General features: G+C 43.3%; 1 protein-coding gene across 3 annotated transcripts in view; it reads right to left on the reverse strand.

Annotated features, from left to right (window-relative positions):
• Positions 1-22828, reverse strand: part of LOC122813109 (quinone oxidoreductase-like protein 2) — a 666821-nt gene that overhangs the window by 331976 nt on the left and 312017 nt on the right. For all 3 annotated transcript variants that reach the window (XM_044085237.1, XM_044085238.1, XM_044085236.1), the window contains exon 6: positions 22584-22693. In XM_044085237.1, the coding sequence (XP_043941172.1) occupies positions 22584-22693 (110 nt within the window). The remainder of the gene's footprint in view (positions 1-22583; positions 22694-22828) is intronic.

A 22828-nucleotide genomic window follows, 5' to 3' on the forward strand; every position in this document is an offset into this window, starting at 1 on the left:
AATATTCAATACTTCAAATACAGTTGGTTTAGACTTTGATTTCCATTTTCAAGTAATTGCTTTTTTGACAGCCACCAGAATTAAACTTAACAAGGTCTTACTACGTCTAGACAATTCAGATCCTGTATCTCAGCTCAAAAAATGATTTCTTAAGTTATACCCATTTGCTCACTTTATTTATGACTGAGTACTCTATAGGGAATTTTAAAAAATCTGCAAACTCATTACACTTCAGAAACATATGTTCCCTGTTACCTCTTTCTTCCCCATCACACCTCCAACATTTGTCATCTACTTGAGATCAAATTCTGAGTCTGCTTGTTGCATAAAAAGGGTCTATGTTAAATCAGCAAACTCTTAAAATAGCGAACGCTGATTTATCGACCCTTTAAGAGTGAAAGCTGACAATCTCGAAGACACGGAACTGTGATTTTTTTCAAAATCGCTATTCCACAAAAAAAAAATAAATATATATAAAAAAATTCAAAACAAAATAAAGTGGGGGGCTGTGCCCACCACACCCCCCTACTTAAATATACTAACTCAGAGATTCCGAGATTGCACCACAGTGAAGGCAATGGCTAAGTCCCAAAAACGTCCTAGCGATTTTTATTCCCTGGGAAAAAAAATCGCTGTTACGTGTTTTCGGGATTGTCAGCTTTCACTCTTAAAGGGGTGATAAATCAGTGGTTGCTATTTTAAGCATTGACTGATTTAATATAGACCCTACAAAAATACCTGTTACCTGTATAAACACTTCCAAGCAAAGGTCCTAGATCTTCAAGATTTTGTTGCATGTTTGGGAGGCATACATATGTTCTCCCACTGTTTACTTGTGAATTGCTTATCCAATCTCTCTTCCCAATCTTTTCTAACCTCCTCTGATGGATTCCTGCAGTTATCGTGCAATATTTTATATGCCCAACTACAGCAGCTTCTGCTCTAAAAACCCTACCAGTGCTGGTCTTTCACTAAGGATTTCCCATCCCTTTCTCTATGCCTATACTCTGATATCAGTCCCTGATAGAGAAGACAGCCTCTAGTCTGTAGCAAATGTTTTCTTGGTCTCTTCCCACTGAATTACCTTTCCCTCTCTAGTTATTTGCTTTGCCAGTCTTCTCCAACAAATTCCAGCCCCCTCTTGCCTATTTTCTGCAACTGCAGTCATTCCTCTTGACATAATCTCCTTTTTCTACTTTCATATTGACTTTGTTCCCAGAATTCTTTCTGCTACTTTACGAATATAATATTCTGTATGCCTGTTGTTATTCCCCTTAAAGATCTGCATCCAAACTCCCACTCTACTTATTTTCTGAATCATCCCCCTGCTTCATCACAATCCCCTTCCACGTTGAATTATAGCTTTCTGCTTGTATTATGTAAATAAGCCTTAACTGTGTAGCTTTAAAATAGCCCTTCAAATCAGGTAATCCTAAACCTCCTTGTTCTATTGGAAGGATCAACAAATCCCACTTGACTCTTGCCATCTTCTCCACCCAGATAAAACCCTTCACATCTTTATTAGTTACTATTCACAGCTTCTCTTCTGGTTACTAAAAATACGCCCAACCTAAAAGACTAGGAACCTGGGATGCAACTCCCAGACTTGTTCTGAGTTGATTCTAAACGACAAAAAATACAATGAACCCACAGACATCGCCAATATCCTGGCAGACAGGTTCAGTGCAAACTCCCCCCCCCCCAAAAGAGCAAGTATCTATCCCAGCAGACGGCTGCCTCCCAAACATCTCTGATGCTCAGGTGAAGGCTGCCCTCTCCAAAGCAAAAAACACTGCTTCCATGGGACCAGATGGCATCCCAGGTTGCGTCCTACATGAACTCCAAGAGGAACTAATCCCTCAAATAAAACAGCTATACAATCTCAGCCTCACTACAGGATATGTGCCCACAGAATGGCGTACAGCAACAGTGGTCCCACTCCACAAAGGTGGAGCCTCTACAGACCCTGGAAACTATCGCCCCATAAGCCTGACTAGCTTAGTCTGCAAGGCTATGGAGAGGATTATCATGGAGCTCATAAACAAAGACATTGGGGACCTACAGACACTAGATCCTACCCAGTTCGGCTTTGTCAAGGGCAGATCCTGCCTTTTGAACCTGGTTGACTTCTTAGAAACAGTCACCAAAGCCATAGATGAAGGGAAGGTAGTCCACACAGCCTATCTGGACCTTGCAAAGGCATTTGACACAATACCCCACTTGGGCATCATAGATAAGCTATCCAGCTTATATATAAACCCCTATGTCACAAGATGGGTCGCAAACTGGCTCAAAGACAGAACCCACAGAGTGAGAGTTGCTGGAGCCATGTCAAACTCGAAACCGGTCACAACTGGCGTCCCACAGGGTTCTGTCCTGGGACCACTCTTGTCCGGTATATACTTTTCCGAGGTACAGGCAAACGTGGGAGGACTATGGCTCACCAAGTTCTCAGACGACTGCAAACTGGGCGCCATATTCGACTCCCAGCTGACACAAACATCTTTCAAAAAGGTCTCACAGAGACAGATAACTAGTGCCAGCGCCATGGTTTAAAGCTAAATGCCAAAAAATGTATAGTCATACCCTTTGGCAAAAACAATGTGCCCACAAATTACCACATAGGCGGAAACCCATTAAGTACAGAGAAAGTTATTAGGGACCTGGGGACCCAAGTTGATAGCAATCTCTCCTTTGAAAACTACATTGCCAAAGTGGTTGGAAAGACCTTCTACATAGCCCACCTCATTACGAAGGGTTTTCACATCTAGATCAAGAGAGGTAATCGTGCCCCTTTATTCATCCCTCATCAGGCCCATCATAGAATACAATGCCCCTTTTGGGATGTACCTTACCCGACACCTGCAGCAATTAGAAAGACCCCAAAAGTATCTCACCAAGAGGATCGAGGGTCTCAAACAGATGCCATATGCTGCTTGGTTAAAAAAACTCCAGCTCTACTCAGTTGCATACCGCCTACTTCGAGGCGATCTATGCCTGACATACAAAGCTATGTCAAATCCAGAATTAATGGACATGCTCCACCTCAGTAAATCTAAATCCCTTAGAGCCACACGCCGAGGGACTTGAACCTCAGCACAGAAATAAATAGAACTTGCTGGAGGGACAGGTTCATAACCCAGAGGCTCCCTTCGCTCTGGAATAGAATTCCAGTTCATGTGAGGCAGAGCACCTCACTGAATCTCTTCAAGAAGAATCTCGATAGGTGGATGGGGGATCGTAGGTTTGTCCCAGGGATTACTCCCGTGTCACTATTAGACAGAGGCACAGTAAACTAAACCTTAAAAAGGGCACAGTATACTCAAATCAAGGGGTGGCGTAAGCCATACAGAATCGGGCTAGGCTTATAATTGCCCCAGGGCAGATAGCCTAGTATGAACTTATGAACTTCCACTGCTTCTATCTTGCTATCCATATTCATAAACAAGAGCTTCCAGTTTCTTTGTTTTTGTATTATCTTTTGTTTAGCCTCTTCCCACATATCCTTAGGTGCCATAACAGAATCATTTGTAATCCATACTCATAAATACTTTATTTTATCATGTCCCCATAAATATGGGTATTGATGAACCAATTAATTTGTGGGTACATAGCTTATGGCTACAGCCCTTGTTTTACCTTCATTAACTTTACATCTGAAAGAGACTTTAAACTGTCTCAAAATTTTCCATAACACTGAGATGTCCTTGTTTCATCAGGTACAAAATAATATCTGCAAATAAAGACAACTTTTTTTGATTACCATATCAATTATATCCTTGAATTTCTTACTCCCTTGTTTTCTTTGCCAATGGCTCTAAATATAAAGCAAATAACAGAGGGGAAAGAGGACACCCCTGCCTGGTTCCTCTGTTCAGACACAACTTGCCAAAGAGGAACCTTCTCATTTTAATTTTTGGCTACAGTCCCTCATAAACCCTCCTAATTAACCAGAAGATTTAAATATTGACTGTAATTGAAAGATATTTTTGAAATGTACGGTTCGTATTTCTGACTGCCAATCATGCTCCGTTTTTCTCCCTTGTCAGTTTAGTATTGCAGTTCAGTGCAATTTGAAGAAAAAAGAAAAGAAAATGTTTTCCTCCTATTGGTGGATTCTTCACTGGTTCACTACTTGTTTTGTATTTATTTGTTTTGGTCATTTCATCCCTGGATAGCTTTTTATCTTAGTGCCTGGTGAATAAATGTTTTTCTGTTGAAACGTCTTTTTTTTTTTTTTTTAATTTTTAGCTTTTTAAACTTGTTTTACCTTTTACAGTTGTTCTTTGCTAGCCAGCACTGTCTGCTGTCAATCCCCATTGCTAGATATATTTTTAATAGTGCTTAGGTATGTTTAATAAAAGCTTAAGCCACTTTCTCATGTCAGAAATGTGCTTAGAAAGTTTGCCTGTTCCTGTTTTCGGAGCATAATTACTGTGCTTCATGCAGTACACTGTAATTCATCAGAAACAGAAATATCTATATACACAGAAGATGTACCCACCAGTGAAATGCAGGCTGTCTGGCACGGTAACAGCACAGCTTATAGCACAGCAGGCAGCCTTAACACAGCATGTGAATGGAATGATACCCTCTGCTCAGCATGTCACCCTGCAGTGTTCTGGCCTGCACATGTTGAAGGTGACAAGTTTGGGTGGTGCAGCTGTCAGGCTGGTACTTGTCCAATACCTGCCACTTGATGTGCCCCACATGCAGTGTTTTGGCCTGCACATGTTGGAGGTGACAAGTTTGGATGGTGCAGCTGTCAGGATGGTACTATCCAATGTCTGCCACTTGATGTGCCCCATGCAGTGTTCTGGCCTGCACATGTTGAAGGTGACAAGTTTGGGTGGTGCAGCTGTCAGGATGGTACTTGTCCAATGTCTGCCACTTGATGTGCCCCATGCAGTGTTCTGGTCTGCACATGTTGAAGGTGACAAGTTTGGGTGGTGCAGCTGTCAGGATGGTACTTGTCCAATGCCTGCCACTTGATGTGCCCCACATGCAGTGTTCTGGCCTGTACATGTTGGAGGTGACAAGTTTGGGTGGTGCAGCTGTCAGGATGGTACTTGTCCAATGTCTGCCACTTGATGTGCCCCATGCAGTGTTCTGGTCTGCACATGTTGAAGGTGACAAGTTTGGGTAGTGCAGCTGTCAGGACGGTACTATCCAATGTCTGCCACTTGATGTACCCCATGCAGTGTTCTGGTTTGCACATGTTGAAGGTGACAATTTGGGTGGGGCAGCTGTCAGGATGGTACTTGTCCAATGTCTGCCACTTGATGTGCCCCATGCAGTGTTCTGGTCTGCACATGTTGAAGGTGACAAGTGTGGGTAGTGCAGCTGTCAGGATGGTACTATCCAATGTCTGCCACTTGATGTGCCCCATGCAGTGTTCTAGTCTGCACATGTTGAAGGTGACAATTTGGGTGGGGCAGCTGTCAGGATGGTTCTATCCAATGTCTGCCACTTGATGTGCCCAATGCAGTGTTCTGGTCTGCACATATTGAAGGTGGCAAATTTGGGTGGTGCAGCTGTCAGGATGGTACTATCCAATGTTTGCCACTTGATGTGCTGCCAGCACATCATGGAAAGTAAAGTTGTGCACTCTTACCAGAAATGTAGATGTTCGAGTGTATTCACTGTTGCAGTCATTATATTTGGGTTATCTGCTTGCAGGTAGCCCTCAGTCGGCCTGATTAACAAAGTCTTGGGTCCTGCGTCGGTTGCTGTCCCTTCATCCATGACGTCAGGGGTATAAAACATGCAGCCAATGCCATTACATCAGTTTTTCTTGCCCCAGATGTCGGGTGCCCCCCTAATGGGAAGCAATTAAATATAAAAATACAATGATATACCTCCAACAAAAAAGGAAATACACCAAAAAGCTTTTAAGTAAAGGAAAGTAGAGGTATAGCCAAAATAAGTTAGGGGGCTGGACGGAGGGTAACCAGGACTGCAACAGTGAATACACTTGAACATCTACATTTATGGTAAGAGTACAAAACTGTATTATGTTCTTCCTGTTTCACTGTTGCAGTCATTATATTTGGGTAGATTCCCAAAGCTATTGTTGGGAGGAGAAATTTAGACAGCATTAGGACCAGCTATAAGGCCCTGCAAGACTGCAGTGGCAAAGCCAGCTCTAGATTTAGAGAAAATTGGCAAATGATAATGCTTGTTGAAAGTATGTACAGAACTCCAGGTAGCAGCTTCTAGGATATCCCTGGTAAGGACTCCTCTGAGAAAGGCTGTAGAGGTAGATGAAGCCCTGGTGGAGTGAGGTCTGATCCCCTGTGGGATAGGTTTTCCATGGTGCTTACAGCAGAAATGAATGCAAAGGCCTATCCATTTAGAAATGGTTTGCTTTGAAATAGCCTTCCCCTCTGCCACTGCAGCAAATGCCACCAGCAGTTGTTCAGATTTCCTTTGAGGTTTAGTTCTGTCCAAGTAGAATCCAAGTTGTCTGTGCACATCTAAGGAATGCAGTATCCATTCCCCTTTGTTCTGTGGATTGGGAAAGAAGGCTGGCAAATGAATGGACTGATTAAGAGCCACACTGGATACCACCTTGGGCATGAAGGATGGATTGGTTCTGAGGGACACCCTGTCTGCATGAAAGATGATGAAAGGCTCCACTGCCATAAGGGCCTGTAATTCAGATACCCTTCTTGATGAAGTGATTGCTAAAAGGAACTCTAGGCGTAGGCAAGGTATGATAGGAATCACTGCTTCTAGATCCTGCGAATGTTGACACCATAGGCTTTTTAGATACCACTGTAGTTTCCTCATATGCAGTCTTGCATACGGAATTAGAAGAATGCATGAGGCTAAGAACCCCAAGGCTTACAGTATTTGTCTTGCATATAGCAGGGTTTTTGCAGCCACTTGTTTGTAAAATTAATTTGTTTCTCTGGCGTGAGGAAAGCCATCTGGTAAGTTGCATTCAAGCTTGCTCCCAGGAATACAATTTGTTGACAGGGTACCAGGTGTGATTTCTTTTCTTTTATGGTGTACCCCAGACAAGTTAGAACTCTCTGTACAAAGGCCAGATGATTCAAAAGTATGTCCTGGCTTTCTGCCTGAATTAGACAATCGTCCAGGTATAGGTATATTTGAATATTTCTTTGCCTGCAAAATGCAATAACTGGAGCTAGGCACTTTGTGAATAGCCTGGGCACAGTAGATAAGCCAAAGGGCAGTGCAGAGAACTGAAAGTGCTTGTAAGCCTGCTATGAAGGGTAGGTATCTTCTGCAAGATTTCCTGATTGGGATGTGCAAGTATGCTTCTTTTAAATCTAGTGTTGCCAACCAGGCATCTTTGCCTAGCATAGGAAGCAACTGGTGAAGAGTCAGCATCCTGAATTTTGGAATCTCCAAAAAGGTAGACAGGTCCAGGATAGGACGCCATGAATTGTCTTTTCTGGGTACCAGGAAAACTCTTGAGTAGAAACCTTGTCCCTTTTCCTCTTCTGGTACCAAGTGAATAGCCCCCATGCTTAAGAGAGAAAGTACTTGTTTTTGGGCCTCTGCCCACTGATTTGGGGGTAGGTATGGCTACCCGCTTGGTGCTGGAAACTTGTGGAAGTGAAATCTGTATCACTGGGACACTATATTTAAAACCCATTTGTCCTGGGTAATGAGTTCCCAGTTCTTTGCATGAAGAGCAATCTTTCCCCCCAAAGGGGAAGTCAGTTGATAAGTGCTTGGAAATTTTAAAATGAAGTCACTGAGACAGCTTACCATGGGGGGAGTCTTATTACTCCCAGATTTGGAAGAGGAGCCCCCCACACACACACACACACACTGCTTAGTCCTGTGCGTATCCTGGGACTGCAGCCTGGGAGCTCTGCTGGATCTGGGTTTGGACTGAGAAGGTCTGGAAGAGGCAGGAAAGGACCATTTCTAGGAAGGCCAATGTCTACTAAATCTTGGAGGTTGTACTTGTACAAAATCTTTTAACAGTTTGCATAGATTTAGCTTTTTCTTCCATCATTCTGGTTTTAGGGGAGCATCCAGTAATTTTGCTTTAACATGATCTGGTAAGGCTTGCTCCTTAAGCCAAGCATGCCTTCTAAGTGCAGACCCAGTTACCGCAGCCATGCAAGATGCCTCTAGATTGAAAGTCAAAACCACATTGCAATGTATGTTTTCCAACCTGTTCAGCTGAATGTAATAAATCCTGTAAACCCTTATTTTCAGCACAATCAGGAAACCTAATTTTCTGTTTAAGCAATCCAATAATATGCTGCTGATACTTCAACATATGAAACTTTTAGTTATGTACTTACCATAACTTTAGATGTTTGGGATCCATCTCGCCTACATTCTGTACTGATGGGATCGGCTCCGACTCGGCAAGCTATACTATAGAGCGAAGTCTCTAATTGGCTGAGCTATCTCACATCCCAGGATGCACCACCACTACTTCCCCAGATCTTGTTTGTCCGCACACATGCCCACACTCATAGACAGTTGAAATAACATTGCCAGGTGTTTCAAGATGAAACGGCTAAATTGAGCCGTCCGGTCTCTTCTGATCTCCAAGGCAGGGGGAAGGAGGGTGGGTTATTAGGAATGTAAACGAGATGGATCCCAAACATCTAAAGTTATGGTAAGTACATAACTAAAAGATGTTATGTGATCCTATCTCGCCTACATTCTGTACTGATGGGACAGCGTCCCTAGCACCTGATTCCTGGGTGGCTCACTGGAAAACACTCCTGAGAACTGTGGAACCGAAAGAAGCTCGCCCCCGAGATGCCACATCCAATTTGTAATGAGAAATGAAGGTGTGAGGAGAAGACCAGGTAGCCGCAGCACAAATGTCACTAATGGCAAGCTTGGAATGAAAGGCTGTCGAAGTGGCCATAGCCCTTGTAGAATGAGCTTTAACAGTGGTTGCAAGCTCTCTATTAGAAAGAAGGTAAGAATGACTGATACAGTCTCTGATCCACTTGGCAATAGTGACCTTCGTGGCAGCTTTGCCCAATTTATTGTCCGAAAAGGACACAAATAACTGATCCGTTTTCCGTGTTTGGTGCGTCCTATTTAGGTAGAAACGCAATTGCCTGTGAACATCCAATGAATGAAAGATGTATTCCGCTCTGTCTGAGTAATTTGGGAAGAAAACTGGGAGTTCCAATGACTGTTGAAGACAAAAACTAGAACAAACTTTGGGAACAAAGGATGGATTAGGCCTGAGGGATACTCTATCCTTGTGAAAAACCAGGTAAGGTGGTTTGACACATAGGGCTTGAAGTTCCGAAACTCTTCTGGCTGATGTAATTGCCACCAAAAAAGCTGTCTTCCAAGAAAGAAATTTCAAGTCACAAGTTGCTGCCGGTTCGAAGGGGGAAGAGGTCAAAGCACCTAATACACAATTAAGATCCCACGGTGGAGCGGGATGAGAAATCGGAGGTCATAGCAGCCCAGCACCTTTCATGAAGGCTTTACACAACTTAGTGCTCATCAAAGGTGGGTCTATACTTTCATGAAAATTAGAAATAGCTGCCAATTGAACCTTAATGGTAGAGACCGAAGAACCTTGATTGAATAAGGAAGCTAAAAATTTCAAAACTTCTGACACCGGGGCAGTAATGGGATCTAAGCCCCGGAGTTGGGCCCAAATGGTGAATCTCTTCCATTTGCTGTTATACATTTTTTTAGTGGAATTCTTGTGGGACGAGGACAAGATATGTATGACTTCCAAGTCCAAGACCTGGTTCCTGACTATGGTCGGAAGTGGAGGAGCCAAGCTGTTAACCTCAACGAGTGAAGGGACTGATGGAGCTGTCCCGACTGGTGGATCAAGAGGTCTGGAACCTGGTCCAGGAGCCATGGACCGTCCAGTACGTATTTCCGAAGAAAGGGCAGCCAGACTTGACGAGGCCAGTATGGGGCAACTAAAATCATCTTGCACTGCAAGTGAATCACCTTCTGGATCACCTTGGGAAGAAGGGGAACCAGTGGAAAGGCGTACAGTAGGCCGGTGGGCCAAGCTTGGACTAGGGCGTCCTTGGGAATCCCCCCCGGTACTGGGGTGAGAGAGAAGAACTGTAGACATTTCGTGTTGAGAGGAGTTGCAAAGAGGTCGCAACAAGGAGTTCCCCATCTTCTGAAGATCTGAGTTGCCACTCTGTCGTTCAGAGACCACTCGTGCGGGGAGAGAATAGTTCTGCTCAGTCTGTCGGCTATCACATTGGATCTCCCCGGAATGTGTGTTGCTACCAAGAAACGGTTGGTTGCAGCCGCCCAATCCCATACTTTCATGGCCTCTCTGCAAAGGGGGTAGGACCTGGGCCCTCCCTGCTTATTCAGGTACCAGACTACTGACATGTTGTCAGAATGAACTGCAATCAAGCCCTGGGGGAGGTAACTGTGTAGTGCTTGTAGAGATAGGAGCACCGCCCTCATTTCCAGTATGTTGATGTGGAGGGAACTCTCGTCGGGGTGCCACTTGCCTTGGACTGACCTGCCCAGGTAATGTCCCCCCCACCCCGTCTGGGAGGCGTCCGTAGTCAAAGTGGCCACTGGTGGTGGAGGAACGAAGGGTCGCCCCTGATCCAGGTTGGAGGAAAGAAGCCACCAACGGAGGTCCTGTTTGCACGTGTCCGTGATCATAATGAGGTGACTGAGAGGGAGATCCTGATACGACCACTGGACTGACAGGAGCCACTGGAGAATCCTCATATGCAATCTTGCTAAGGGAACTAGGAGAACGGTAGCCGACATGGAACCCAACAGTTGTAGGACCATCCTGGCTGGGACTCGGCGTTTGAAGAGCAATGCTCGGACTTGAGATTGTAATATTTCTATCCTCTCTGTAGGAAGATAGACCCGCATTCGCTTTGAGTCTATCTCTACTCTGATAAATCGTATGCGCTGAGATGGCAGCAACACAGACTTTTCCCAATTGAAGGTGATTCCTAGGGAGTTGCCTAGAGATATAGTGGCTGCTAGGTTCTGTAAGAGTAGATGCCTGGAAGTGGCAGTTAGGAGCCAGTCGTCTAGGTATGGAAACACCTGGAATCCTAGACTTCTCAGGTGAGCAGTCACCACCGCCAAACATTTGGTGAACACCCTGGGGGCTGTGGTGAGACCAAAGGGCAGTGCTGAACTGGAAATGACTGTCTCCCAGGCTGAAGCGCAAGTGTCTCCTGGACGCCTGATCTATCAGGATATGATAATAGGCGTCCTTGAGATCTATGGAGCACATCCAAACACCTTCCTCCAGCAGCGGGAGAATGGATTGTAAGGTGACCATTGGACTTCTTGACAGAACGGTTGAGTTTGCTGAGATCCAAGATGGGCCTCATGTCCCCGGTCTTTTTTGGCACCAAAAAGAATCTTGAGTAAGTCCCTAATCCGGTCTGGTCTTCGGGGACCGGTTGGATGACTCCTTTTTGAAGCAGCTTTGAAATTTCGATGGCTGCGAGATCCCGTTGACTGGGTGGTGGGTCCGGGATTTTCCGGGATGGTGGTGGGGGCTGAGAAAAGGGGATGTTGTAACCTCCGGTAATGATCCAGAGCACCCATCGGTCCTGAGTGATATCCTCCCAGGCCTTTAGGTGCCTCGAAAAACGACCCCCGACTGGCTCCGGAGTGGCACAGTCAGCCAATCCTTCAGGGATGCTGGAAGGTTGAGGAGCCACGAAAGGACTTGCGGTCTCCAGTGTTGCTGGGGCCTCTGCCGCCTCTGGGACGGCGTCTTCCTGAAAAATTTCCCCCCCCCTCTGCCTCTAGAAGGGGGATCATCCTGCTGTGAGGGGTAAGTCTTCTGAGATTTGCGGAACCACATTTTCCTCCCTCTTCTAGCCTTGGGATAAGGCCGGAAGGGGGTGGAAAACTGTGCCCCTACGGCAGTCAAAGTCTTACCCTCTTGTTCACAGCGGGTCAAGGTGTCCTTTACCTTGGGTCCAAACAAGGAGGACCCATCAAAGGGAGCGTCGGCAAAGGAAGACTTGAAGGCCTCCGCAAAATGACACAGGCGGAGCCAGGCTTGTCTCCGTAGAGCAACACCTGTACCGCGCTCTACTGCCCCTCGGCCGCATATGAAATGAGCCTCATGGACGAGTTTGATATTGATGATAGAGTAGCCAACTGAGAACTAACCATCTGGGCCAACTGCTCAGGTAGGTTACCAGAGAGGGTATCTGAAAGCTCCTTGACCAGATCCCTCTGAAGTCTGGTGAAGTGCGTAAGGTAATTCAGAGACCTTAAGGTAAAGGCTGCTGAAGTAAGGGTGCGCTTCCCGTACCGATCCATACTCCTGGACTCTTTATTAGGAGGGTGGACGGACGTCGAAGCCTCTGCCACATCTTGCTGGGTAGCAGATGCCACCACCAGGGCATCTACGGCCACACCTTTAGATAGAAATTCCTTTTCTGGGGGGGCTGACAAGAATTTATTCGGGCGAGCTGGCACCGGTTCCACAGAATCCGGGTGTTCCCACGCCCTTCGAGAGATCAAATCCAAGAGCTCATCGAAGGGCGGAGACACCCAGGAGGCGGAAGGCTGAGCCCCGAAGGCCTTGAGGAATACCGACTCCTCAGCGGAAGGGGGTTTGGACTGCCAGTCGCCTCGTTGCTTGAGGATTTCTAAGATGTCCACAAAGGAGACATCATCCGAGGACGACTTGGGGGACCCCTCCGCATCATCGAGGTCGGTGTCCGAGGTGAGAGACTCATCAGGCGAGTCGACGTGCTTCCTCTTACACTGTCTCTTCCTGGGAGGTTCCTCCGAAGAAGCCTCGGAAGGACCCCCAGGAAGGGAGGAATCCCCAATGGGGTGACCTCAGGCCCCAGGGCTCCGCTGTCTTGAGACAGGGGGACAACAAAGGAACAAGTCTCCATGCCAAGGGAAGGTGCCGGAGAAATGGTGGAGGTAGCCAAGGAAGATTTGGATAAAGCACTCCTCATGGCCCTGAAGGCCAGACCCCCCCCCCCCCCGAGTCCTGGGAAGGTCCGACCCCCGAGGCCACAACAGTAGAAGGCACTCCCGCAGCCGAAGCATGGAGAGGGGGGCTCAGAACCAAAAGCATCGGACCCGAAGCGTCACCCCCTGGGGCCGACCGAGGAGGTCCGTGTACCGAACTCCGACCCGAAGGTCGGGGTTGGAGTAAGGGTCGGAGCCGACCCGAAAACCTCCACCGGCTCCACCAGCACCGACTCCAACGGTGCCGAGGCTGTTGGAGGAGGAACCAAAACAACAGGGTGGACAATCGGCTCCGGAGCCGAGTGGACTGGAGCCGATACTAACTTTTGGAAGACTGGAGACTGAAACAGCCTTTGAAGTACCCTGTCAATATCCGAATCGGACATCCTCGAGGACCAAGAAGAGACCGATCGGGCCCGAGTTGACTTCTCCGCCAGTTCCGAAAGACTGGGGGACCAGCTCCGAATAGTCTTAAGTAGTATCGGCGCCGAGGGAGATTCCACCAGCACAGCAATTTCCCTCGGAGCCGACAGGGACTTCAGCGCCGAGGTAGAAGAGTCTGAGTGTGCGACCTTTCTCGGCTCCGAAACCATTGGAGCCGAAGAAAGTGACCCACCTCTCGATGCTCGAGCACTTGGCTCCAAGGACAGAGGAGTCGAGGCTGGAGGCACCGAGGCAGACCGTTCCGACCTCGGCTCCGAAGTCCGTGGAGCCGACGGAGAAGCCTGCCTTGATTTCTTTGCCGTCGGCTCCGACGGACTGGTCGGAGCCGAAGACTTTTTCTTCCTGGAAGGAGAGGGGGAAGAAGATAAAGCCTCCTCAAAGGAAGGGGAGATCATCCCTTTCAATATCAATTTGTTTTTCCTCTCTTGGAGGACACGGGAAGAAAAAGCGTGGCATACACTGCACGACTCTTGAAGGTGTTTAGGCCCTAAGCAATAAACACACAGAGAGTGATCATCCGTTACTGACATCTTGTACCCACACTTGGTACATTTTTTAAATCCCGAAGGTCTATGTTCCTTCGACATCACTAGAAGACACCAAAAACCAACTAGGGACAAAAACTAAGCACACAGAGAGCCAAATCCCTCTAACCTAAGCAGGATCGCCAAAAAGCTCAAATACAGACACACAGGAAACTATAACAACGCTCTAACAGAGCGCGAGGGCAAGGCCCCTCTAACTAAAATGGGACCTAGCCGTTAGAGGAACAAGAACCACACAAAAAATTAACAACAATTTTAACAACAATTAGCAACACCAAGCCTGAACACGCCCGAAGTAGAGCGCAAGGAAACCCCTACCAGTTAAAGCGGGAACCTAACGCAAAGAAAATTCACACAACTTTTTTTTTTTTTTTTTTTTTTTACAAAAAAAAAAACACTCAAGTGATAAGTAGCTGTTAAAACAGCTTTTGGGTGAAAAATTAGAGAAATTCTGACAGAAAACTTGTCAGTAAAGAGTACTTAGCCCAGCCAAGTCGAGACCACGTCTATTGCTATCAAGCGGCAAACGAGATCTGGGGAAGTAGTGGTGGTGCATCCTGGGATGTGAGATAGCTCAGCCAATTAGAGACTTCGCTCTATAGTATAGCGTGCCGAGTCGGAGCCGAGGATCGGCTCCGAACCCATCAGTACAGAATGTAGGCGAGATAGGATCACATAACATCTGGCAGTTTAAGGCCCTAATTGCCAAATTTGTAGAAGTTTATACTTTCTTACCTCATCTATCCAGCACCCTGGAGTCCCTATCAGAGGGGGTAGGATTTTTGGCAGTAGTAGCTTTAATGCCCTTAGGCCCCTGTGAAATGGTCTCAGGATCTGCAGTAGAATTTTTGAAAAGGAACTTGTGAGAGTCAGGGACCCTGTAATATCTATCAGGTTTCCTGGGAGCAGGAGGTAAAGAGTCAGGGGCCAAGCTAGATTCTGCAAATGCATCATCAACAATGTCTAATACAGGAGGTATGGCTAAAGGCCTATGCTGGGGCAGGAGTAAGAAATCCCTAAGCCTCTTTTTAGAATCAGAGAAATCCTGACTTTCCCAACGAAAATGCCCCCTGAGAGTATGCAAGGTTTCACCAAAAGAGAAATCCTCGGGGGGGGGGGCAGAGAGAATGGAGTCCTCAGCATCAGAATCCTCATAGGTAGATAAGGGTAAATCCTGGTCATCAGAGGAAACAGAAAATTCAGAATCCTGGTTGGAAGTATCATAAACAAACTCAGTCCTAGGTCTCTTAGAGGGGGAAGTCCGGCTTCCCTTGATTAAAGTAATAAGGTCTTCAGGCATTCTTATCTGTTTTTGAGGCATAGATGCCTGAACATGCGGATCTGGGCATCAGTTTTTTAGGCATGGTTCGAGATTTAGGCCTTGAAGAAGAAGATGGCATCGGTTTAATACAACAAACAAATGCTTCCCCTGCACGTCAGGAACTGCACGGCTCCAACTGAATACCTCCAACAACAAAAAATGAGCCAGCATCAAGCAGATGAATAGTGTCCAAAGGAGCAGTTTAATAAAGACTACTCCAACAGCGCATCCCAAAACATACCGGTTTAAAACCCAGCCTTCTTCAGTGTACAGAAAGGAGCCCAAGACAAAAATGCTGTATTTAAACACATAGGACCATGCTGATTGGTTACAAGATAACAATCATATGCTGATCATCAAACAGCATAAAATTACAAAAATAATTTGTATAATCAAAAATGCATTCAATCACAGGGCTGGAGTGCATACATATAGTGATTAATTATTAGAGTCAATATTATAATGACAAATAAAAATATAAAAAAATATATAAAAAATAAAAATGAAAATGTAAATGATCTCATGAACTGAATGTAGAACAACATTTATACATGAGCTGAATAAATCACGGACAAAATTCATGTTACATCAGAATGCATGCTTCAAATATTGGAATTAATAAATCCAATATAAATCTATATAAGCTCTAAATATAATAGTACCATATGTTGCTCAAAGCCTGTATAATATGTTGAATTTATAAACAATCATTTAATCCAGGACTAAATAATGCTCCTAATTTCGTAATCCATTTCTTTTCTTTGAGGTTCAGTTTGTTGTGCCAACCACTCTTATTGGTCCTGTCACCAATTATTTTGTCAATAACAGTAAAATGAAACTTGGCAGTATTATGTATTAGTGTGTGTTTGTATAGTGCATTAGTGATTTTGTGGCATCTAATGTCACTAAGGTATTTGACTGGTCTTGATGTCTGTCCAACATAAAATGAATGGCAGGTACAACATGCCAGATAGACAGCCCAGTCTGTGTTGCAGTTTGCAAAATCTAATATCAAAGACTATATTAGTATTCCTGCTAGTGAATTCCTTAGTTTTTAACATATGTTTACAGTTGACACAATGGCCACATGGAAAGGAACCAATAAGTCTATCTCCCAAAATTGTGGTTTGATATACTTGTGGTAACGATGACTCAAAATGGTGTTTGTAGTGATTGAAATGACCAGCCAAATTCTTACCTTTCTGGAAGAAAAGGCACTTATCAGGAACAATATTTTTGATTCTGACATCAGCCTCCAAATGTTCCAGTTGTCCTAACAATCTTGATAAAGTTATTGGTATTAAGTCTGAGTTTATTTGGCTTATTATTTTTCTTATATGTTAGTAAATTCCATGGCATGATTCTGAGCCATGGTCACGTATCCTGAACAATAGCTCAATGAATCTATTATGCAAATCCTGAGCATGATTGACATAAGTAGTGTTATCAGAACAATTCCGCCTAATCCTAATAAATTGTGATTTAGGATGTTCTTTGCAATGTGTTTTGGATGAAAGCTGGATCGTGGAGAATAGTATTATATTGGGGGAATTTTCTATGGGTTTCAGTTGTTAAGGTATTGTCATTATTCTAGTCACCAAAACATCCAAAATGTAATGGATTCGATTGTAAGTGATAGTGAATTGTATACATATATTATCATTAAGGTATTCCATAAATTCCTGAAGGTATGGAATATCCGATCTCCACCATCCAGCAATCATCCAAATATCTACCCGATGTCAATTTCGGCAAAAACAAATTATGTGTATCATCATAAATCATAATATGTTCAATATAGGCCATGAACAGATCTGCATAAATGGGGCAAAGGATGCCCCATAGCAGTACCTCTGATCTGTAGATAACAATCCTGGTTGTAGAAAAACATTCTTAGTCAAAACATGCTCAGTAAGATTCAACAAAAGGGTATTGAAACCTGGTTGATATAATTTAGATTCATTGAGCCAAAATTCAATAGCATCAAGTCCACCCCAATGTGGAATGTTGGTGTAAAGTGAACTTCGTCCAAGGTACATAGTAACCAATCCGTTTCAACTGCATGTCATTTATAATACTCAAGAATTGAGTAGTGTCTTGTATCGTGATCTTACATATAGTAGCAATGGCTTTAAATGCATAGTTAGGAATTCGGAGAGGTTCAGTTATCGACCCCATGCCTGATACAATCGGCCTACCAGGTGGATGTAAAAGATCCTTATGTATTTTAGGCAAAAATAAATATATTGTCTTGTAGGATCATTAATAGTTAAATGATGACATGTTTTTGTCAATAATGCCATTTTCGACAGCAGAATTCAAAAGTCATCAATATCCTTTTTGAAAACCAAGGTAGGGTCCAGTGGCATTTTAGTATAGTATTTAACATCATTAAGTTGTCTGTGTGCTTCAATATCATAGGCACACCAATCCAACACTACCCTCCTTTGTCTGCATTGATAATGACTAAATCTTTATTATTTGCAAGTTCCTCAAGACAAACTTTTTCAGCATTAGTAATATTGTTAGGCATAGGTCTTTCACAGTTATACTTGAAATGTAACTCATTAAGTACACTTTTCAGAAAAAGATTGACAGCCGGATGCATAGGAGGAGTAAAATTTGAAGCATGATATTTGAAACCTACATGTTGTGAATCTGCAATGTCTCCTGTTGGAGATTTTGACCAAAAAATAAATAATGTATGTAACATCTCAAGTACTACACTATCAGAGGAACAGACATCTTTGTTAAATAAAGGTTTATCCTTCATTCCCGGTTTTTTTGTTCCAGAAGACTCATTTACTAATGACTTATTTTCATTTTGTAGGCTTATTAATTTAAAATTGTTTTTCCAGGAACAAGGAGACATAATAAAGATTTAGTCATTATCAATGCAGACAAAGGAGGGGCAGTGGTAGTGTTGGATTGGTGTGCCTATGATATTGAAGCACACAGACAACTTAATGATGTTAAATACTATACTAAAATGCCACTGGACCCTACCTTGGTTTTCAAAAAGGATATTGATGACTTTTTGAATTCTGCTGTCGAAAATGGCATTATTGACAAAAAAACATGTCATCATTTAACTATTAATGATCCTACAAGACAATATATTTATTTTTTGCCTAAAATACATAAGGATCTTTTACATCCACCTGGTAGGCATTGTATCAGGCATGGGGTCGATAACTGAACCTCTCTCGAATTCCTAACTATGCATTTAAAGCCATTGCTACTATATGTAAGATCTACAAGACACTACTCAATTCTTGAGTATTATAAATGACATGCAGTTGGAAACGGATTGGTTACTATGTACCTTGGACGTAAGTTCACTTTACACCAACATTCCACATTGGGGTGGACTTGATGCTATTGAATTTTGGCTCAATGAATCTAAATTATATCAACCAGGTTTCAATACCCTTTTGTTGAATCTTACTGAGCATGTTTTGACTAAGAATGTTTTTCTACAACCAGGATTGTTATCTACAGATCAGAGGTACTGCTATGGGGCATCCTTTGCCCCATTTATGCAGATCTGTTCATGGCCTATATTGAACATATTATGATTTATGATGATACACATAATTTGTTTTTGAAATGACATCTGGCGAGATATTTGGATGATTGCTGGATGGTGTGGAGATCGGATATTCCATACCTTCAGGAATTTATGGAATACCTTAATGATAATATATGGGGTATACAATTCACTATCACAATCCATTACATTTTGGATGTTTTGGTGACTAGGAATAATGACAATACCTTAACAACTGAAACCCATAGAAAATTCCCCAATATAATACTATTCTCCACGATCCAGCTTTCATCCAAACACATTGCAAAGAACATCCCTAAATCACAATTTATTAGGATTAGGAATTGTTCTGATAACACTACTTATGTCAATCATGCTCAGGATTTGCATAATAGATTCATTGGCGTGGCTATTGTTCAGGATACGTGACCATGGCTCAGAATCATGCCATGGGTCTACATAGACCCAATTTACTAACATATAAGAAGAAAATAATAAGCCAAATAAACTCAGACTTACTACAACATTTGGTAGGAATACCAATAACTTTATCAAGATTGTTAGGGACAACTGGAACATTTTGGAGGCTGATGTCAGAATCAAAAATATTGTTCCTGATAAGTGCCTTTTTTCTTTCCGTAAAGGTAAGAATTTGGCTGGTCATTTCAATCACTACAAACACCATTTTGAGTCATCGTTACCACAAGTATATCAAACCACAATTTTGGGAGATAGACTTATTGGTTCCTTTCCATGTGGCCATTGTGTCAACTGTAAACATATGTTAAAAACTAAGGAATTCACTAGCAGGAATACTAATATAGTCTTTGATATTAGATTTTTTGCAAACTGCAACACAGACTGGGCTGTCTATCTGGCATGTTGTACCTGCCATTCATTTTATGTTGGACAGACATCAAGACCAGTCAAATTTAGTGACATTAGATGCCACAAAATCACTAATGCACTATACAAACACACACTAATACATAATACTGCCAAGTTTCATTTTACTGTTATTGACAAAATAATTGGTGACAGGACCAATAAGAGTGGTTGACAAACTGAACCTCAAAGAAAAGAAATGGATTACGAAATTAGGAGCATTATTTAGTCCTGGATTAAATGATTGTTTATAAATTCAACATATTATACAGGCTTTGAGCAACATATGGTACTATTATATTTAGAGCTTATATAGATTTATATTGGATTTATTAATTCCAATATTTGAAGCATGCATTCTGATGTAACATGAATTTTGTCTACGTACCTATTCAGCTCATGTATAAATGTTGTTCTACATTCAGTTCATGAGATCATTTACATTTTCATTTTTATTTTTTATATATTTTTTTATATTTTTATTTGTCATTATAATATTGACTCTAATAATTAATCACTATATGTATGCACTCCAGCCCTGTGATTGAATGCATTTTTGATTATACAAATTATTTTTTGTAATTTTATGCTGTTTGATGATCAGCATATGATTGTTATCTTGTAACCAATCAGCATGGTCCTATGTGTTTAAATACAGCATTTTTGTCTTGGGCTCCTTTCTGTACACTGAAGAAGGCTGGGTTTTTAACCATTGCCGAAACCGGTATGTTTTGGGATGCCTTTTTGCTGTTGGAGTAGTCTTTATTAAACTGCTCCTTTGGACACTATTCATCTGCTTGATGCTGGCTCATTTTTTGTTATCGGTTTAATACGCAAGTCAGTAGGCCTGAATACACCCTCAGAAGCCAGTGCCTGCACAGCAGCTCCGGACCCATCCAAGGTAGAGACATCCGCAGGTTCCACAGTTGAAGCACCTCGCGGCATACAGAATGGGTCTCAGAACAGGCCTGTGAATCAGACGTTGCGGGTATCAGGGGCTGTGAAAGCGCCTCACTGAGTACCGGCGAACTGGCGACTGGCTTAGGAGAAGCGTCGTTGGCAGCTTTGGACCTAGGTGGCCTGTCCCTGTCTTCATCTTTGCATTTTTTCAGAATGTCAGTAGTCAAATAGCTGAACAAAGACATATCAGGATAATTGAACCGAGCACCAAAACATTTAGAAGCGTAAATATACTGACGATGGAGAGTTCATGGTTTAAATAAGGCACAAAACCGAAAGTGAGGTATGTCGTGGTTTGGGCCTAGGCAAGGAATACAGTACGAATGAAAATCTTTATGAGGTATTTGCTTTCTACAAGTAATGCAATTATTTACCTTTACTGACATCGGTTAAGAGCAAGAAAAAGTTTCCCCAACGGGGTACTTAGCTTTTAGTTGAAGACTTCGGTTCTGAAACTCGAAAATGAAAATTTCAGGAGTTGGCCGACCGGCACTTGCAAACTGCTTCTGCTTCGGGCACCGCATGGCAAGAAAGACTGACATAATGGCATCAGCTGCATGTTTTATGCCCCTGATGACCTGATTTCTTGGAAGAAGGGACAGCAACCGACGCTCGACACAAGACTTTGTTAATCAGGCCAACTGAGGGCTACCTGAAAACAGATAACCCAAATGTAATGACTGCAACAGTGAAACACGAAGAACATCAGGTCTTTGCACAGGTAGTGATACGGTCAAGAAGGACCCTGACAGAGAATAATATGCTGAGGTGAACGGTAGTGATACGGCCATGGAGGATACTGACAGAGAATAATCTGCTTAGGTGAAGGGTAGTGATATCGGCAAGGAGGACACTGACAGAGAATAATCTGCTGAGGTGAAGCTGTTTATTTCACTGACACTGACTGTCAGTGTTCAAGATGTTTGCAGGGTGAGATGAATACCTGCACAGTAGATTGGAATGCTGACCTGTAATTTACATCAGACTATACAGCATTTCTGCTGTTATACATATGTAGCCTGCAAAATGTCCACTATGACTTATTTAGTTAAGTGGGGCACATAGCAGGTGCTCAGATAAGCAGCTCATCAGCAGCCATTACCAAAGGTGACTCATAATACTTTATGCCTCTGTAGCTCATCAGCAGCCATGACCAAAGGTGACTCATAACACTTTATGCCTCTGTTCATGAATGTGAACCAGCCCTCCTCTATTAATTTTCATCTATTAAGGGAAGCTGCAGTGAGGATGCCGGCGACTGGCCGATGCCTTTCTTTGTGTCTGGTTACAGGGGCTGCAGCTTAATGCTCATTGGTACTGCAGTGTCATTGTGGCGCACATGATGTTAATAATAGCATTTGTCTGCCTTAAGCACTGGACGATGCTGTTCATCAGCACCTTTATGATGGCCAAACCATCACTTTGGCAACATGATATTGCTTTATCTTTTTAATGCATAGTCTGCGATGGCAGCTGCCTCATGCAATGACTTCACCAACCTGTCTTGGTGTGTATGCAGTTCGGCTGTTTGTGAACTGCATCCAGCGATATTAGTCTGCTTGCTAGCTTTATCTGAAAAGTTATTCCATACCTGGGATCATCCATGCACAGCTTTGCAAAACTAAACATGGCTTACTGTTAGTTATCTTTTATGAACTGCACAGAGATACTGTCTATGTGTTTTCCAGTGTAACAGTCTTACACCTTATAGACTATGTCTGTGAATAGTGCCCCAAGAAATTATTTGCTTAATCTACTGTATTTTATAATACACAGATACTTCCACATGAGGACATTACTTTCTAGAACACTAGCAGCATAAATATATAATATCCATGGACACCAGTTTCTAGAACATCTGTAACAGCCATGTGTATTTTATCTAAACACGGAACCATACAGTGTATTAACAGAGCAATCACACAATAACTAAATATCTCACCCTGGTTGCGTACATGCCCGATGATGAAGAGCGGCAATTGCTGTACCGTACGAGACTGGTAGGGCAGCAGCTTCTCTAAAAGAAACGTCTTGTGGAACCTGCCAGAGAAACTGTAAATGATGTGAGCAACAAATCAGCAAATATGATACAGCAAACTTTAATTTACTACAGAGCAGGTTTATTTCTTGACAGGGGTAGAATAACAGACAGCATCTTCAACAGACTACCTCTAAGTTAAGACATGT

This window comes from Protopterus annectens, chromosome 10.part0 (assembly GCF_019279795.1).
Source record: "Protopterus annectens isolate FY-2018-M chromosome 10.part0, PAN1.0, whole genome shotgun sequence".
In the NCBI taxonomy this organism is placed as follows: Eukaryota; Metazoa; Chordata; order Ceratodontiformes; family Protopteridae; genus Protopterus; species Protopterus annectens.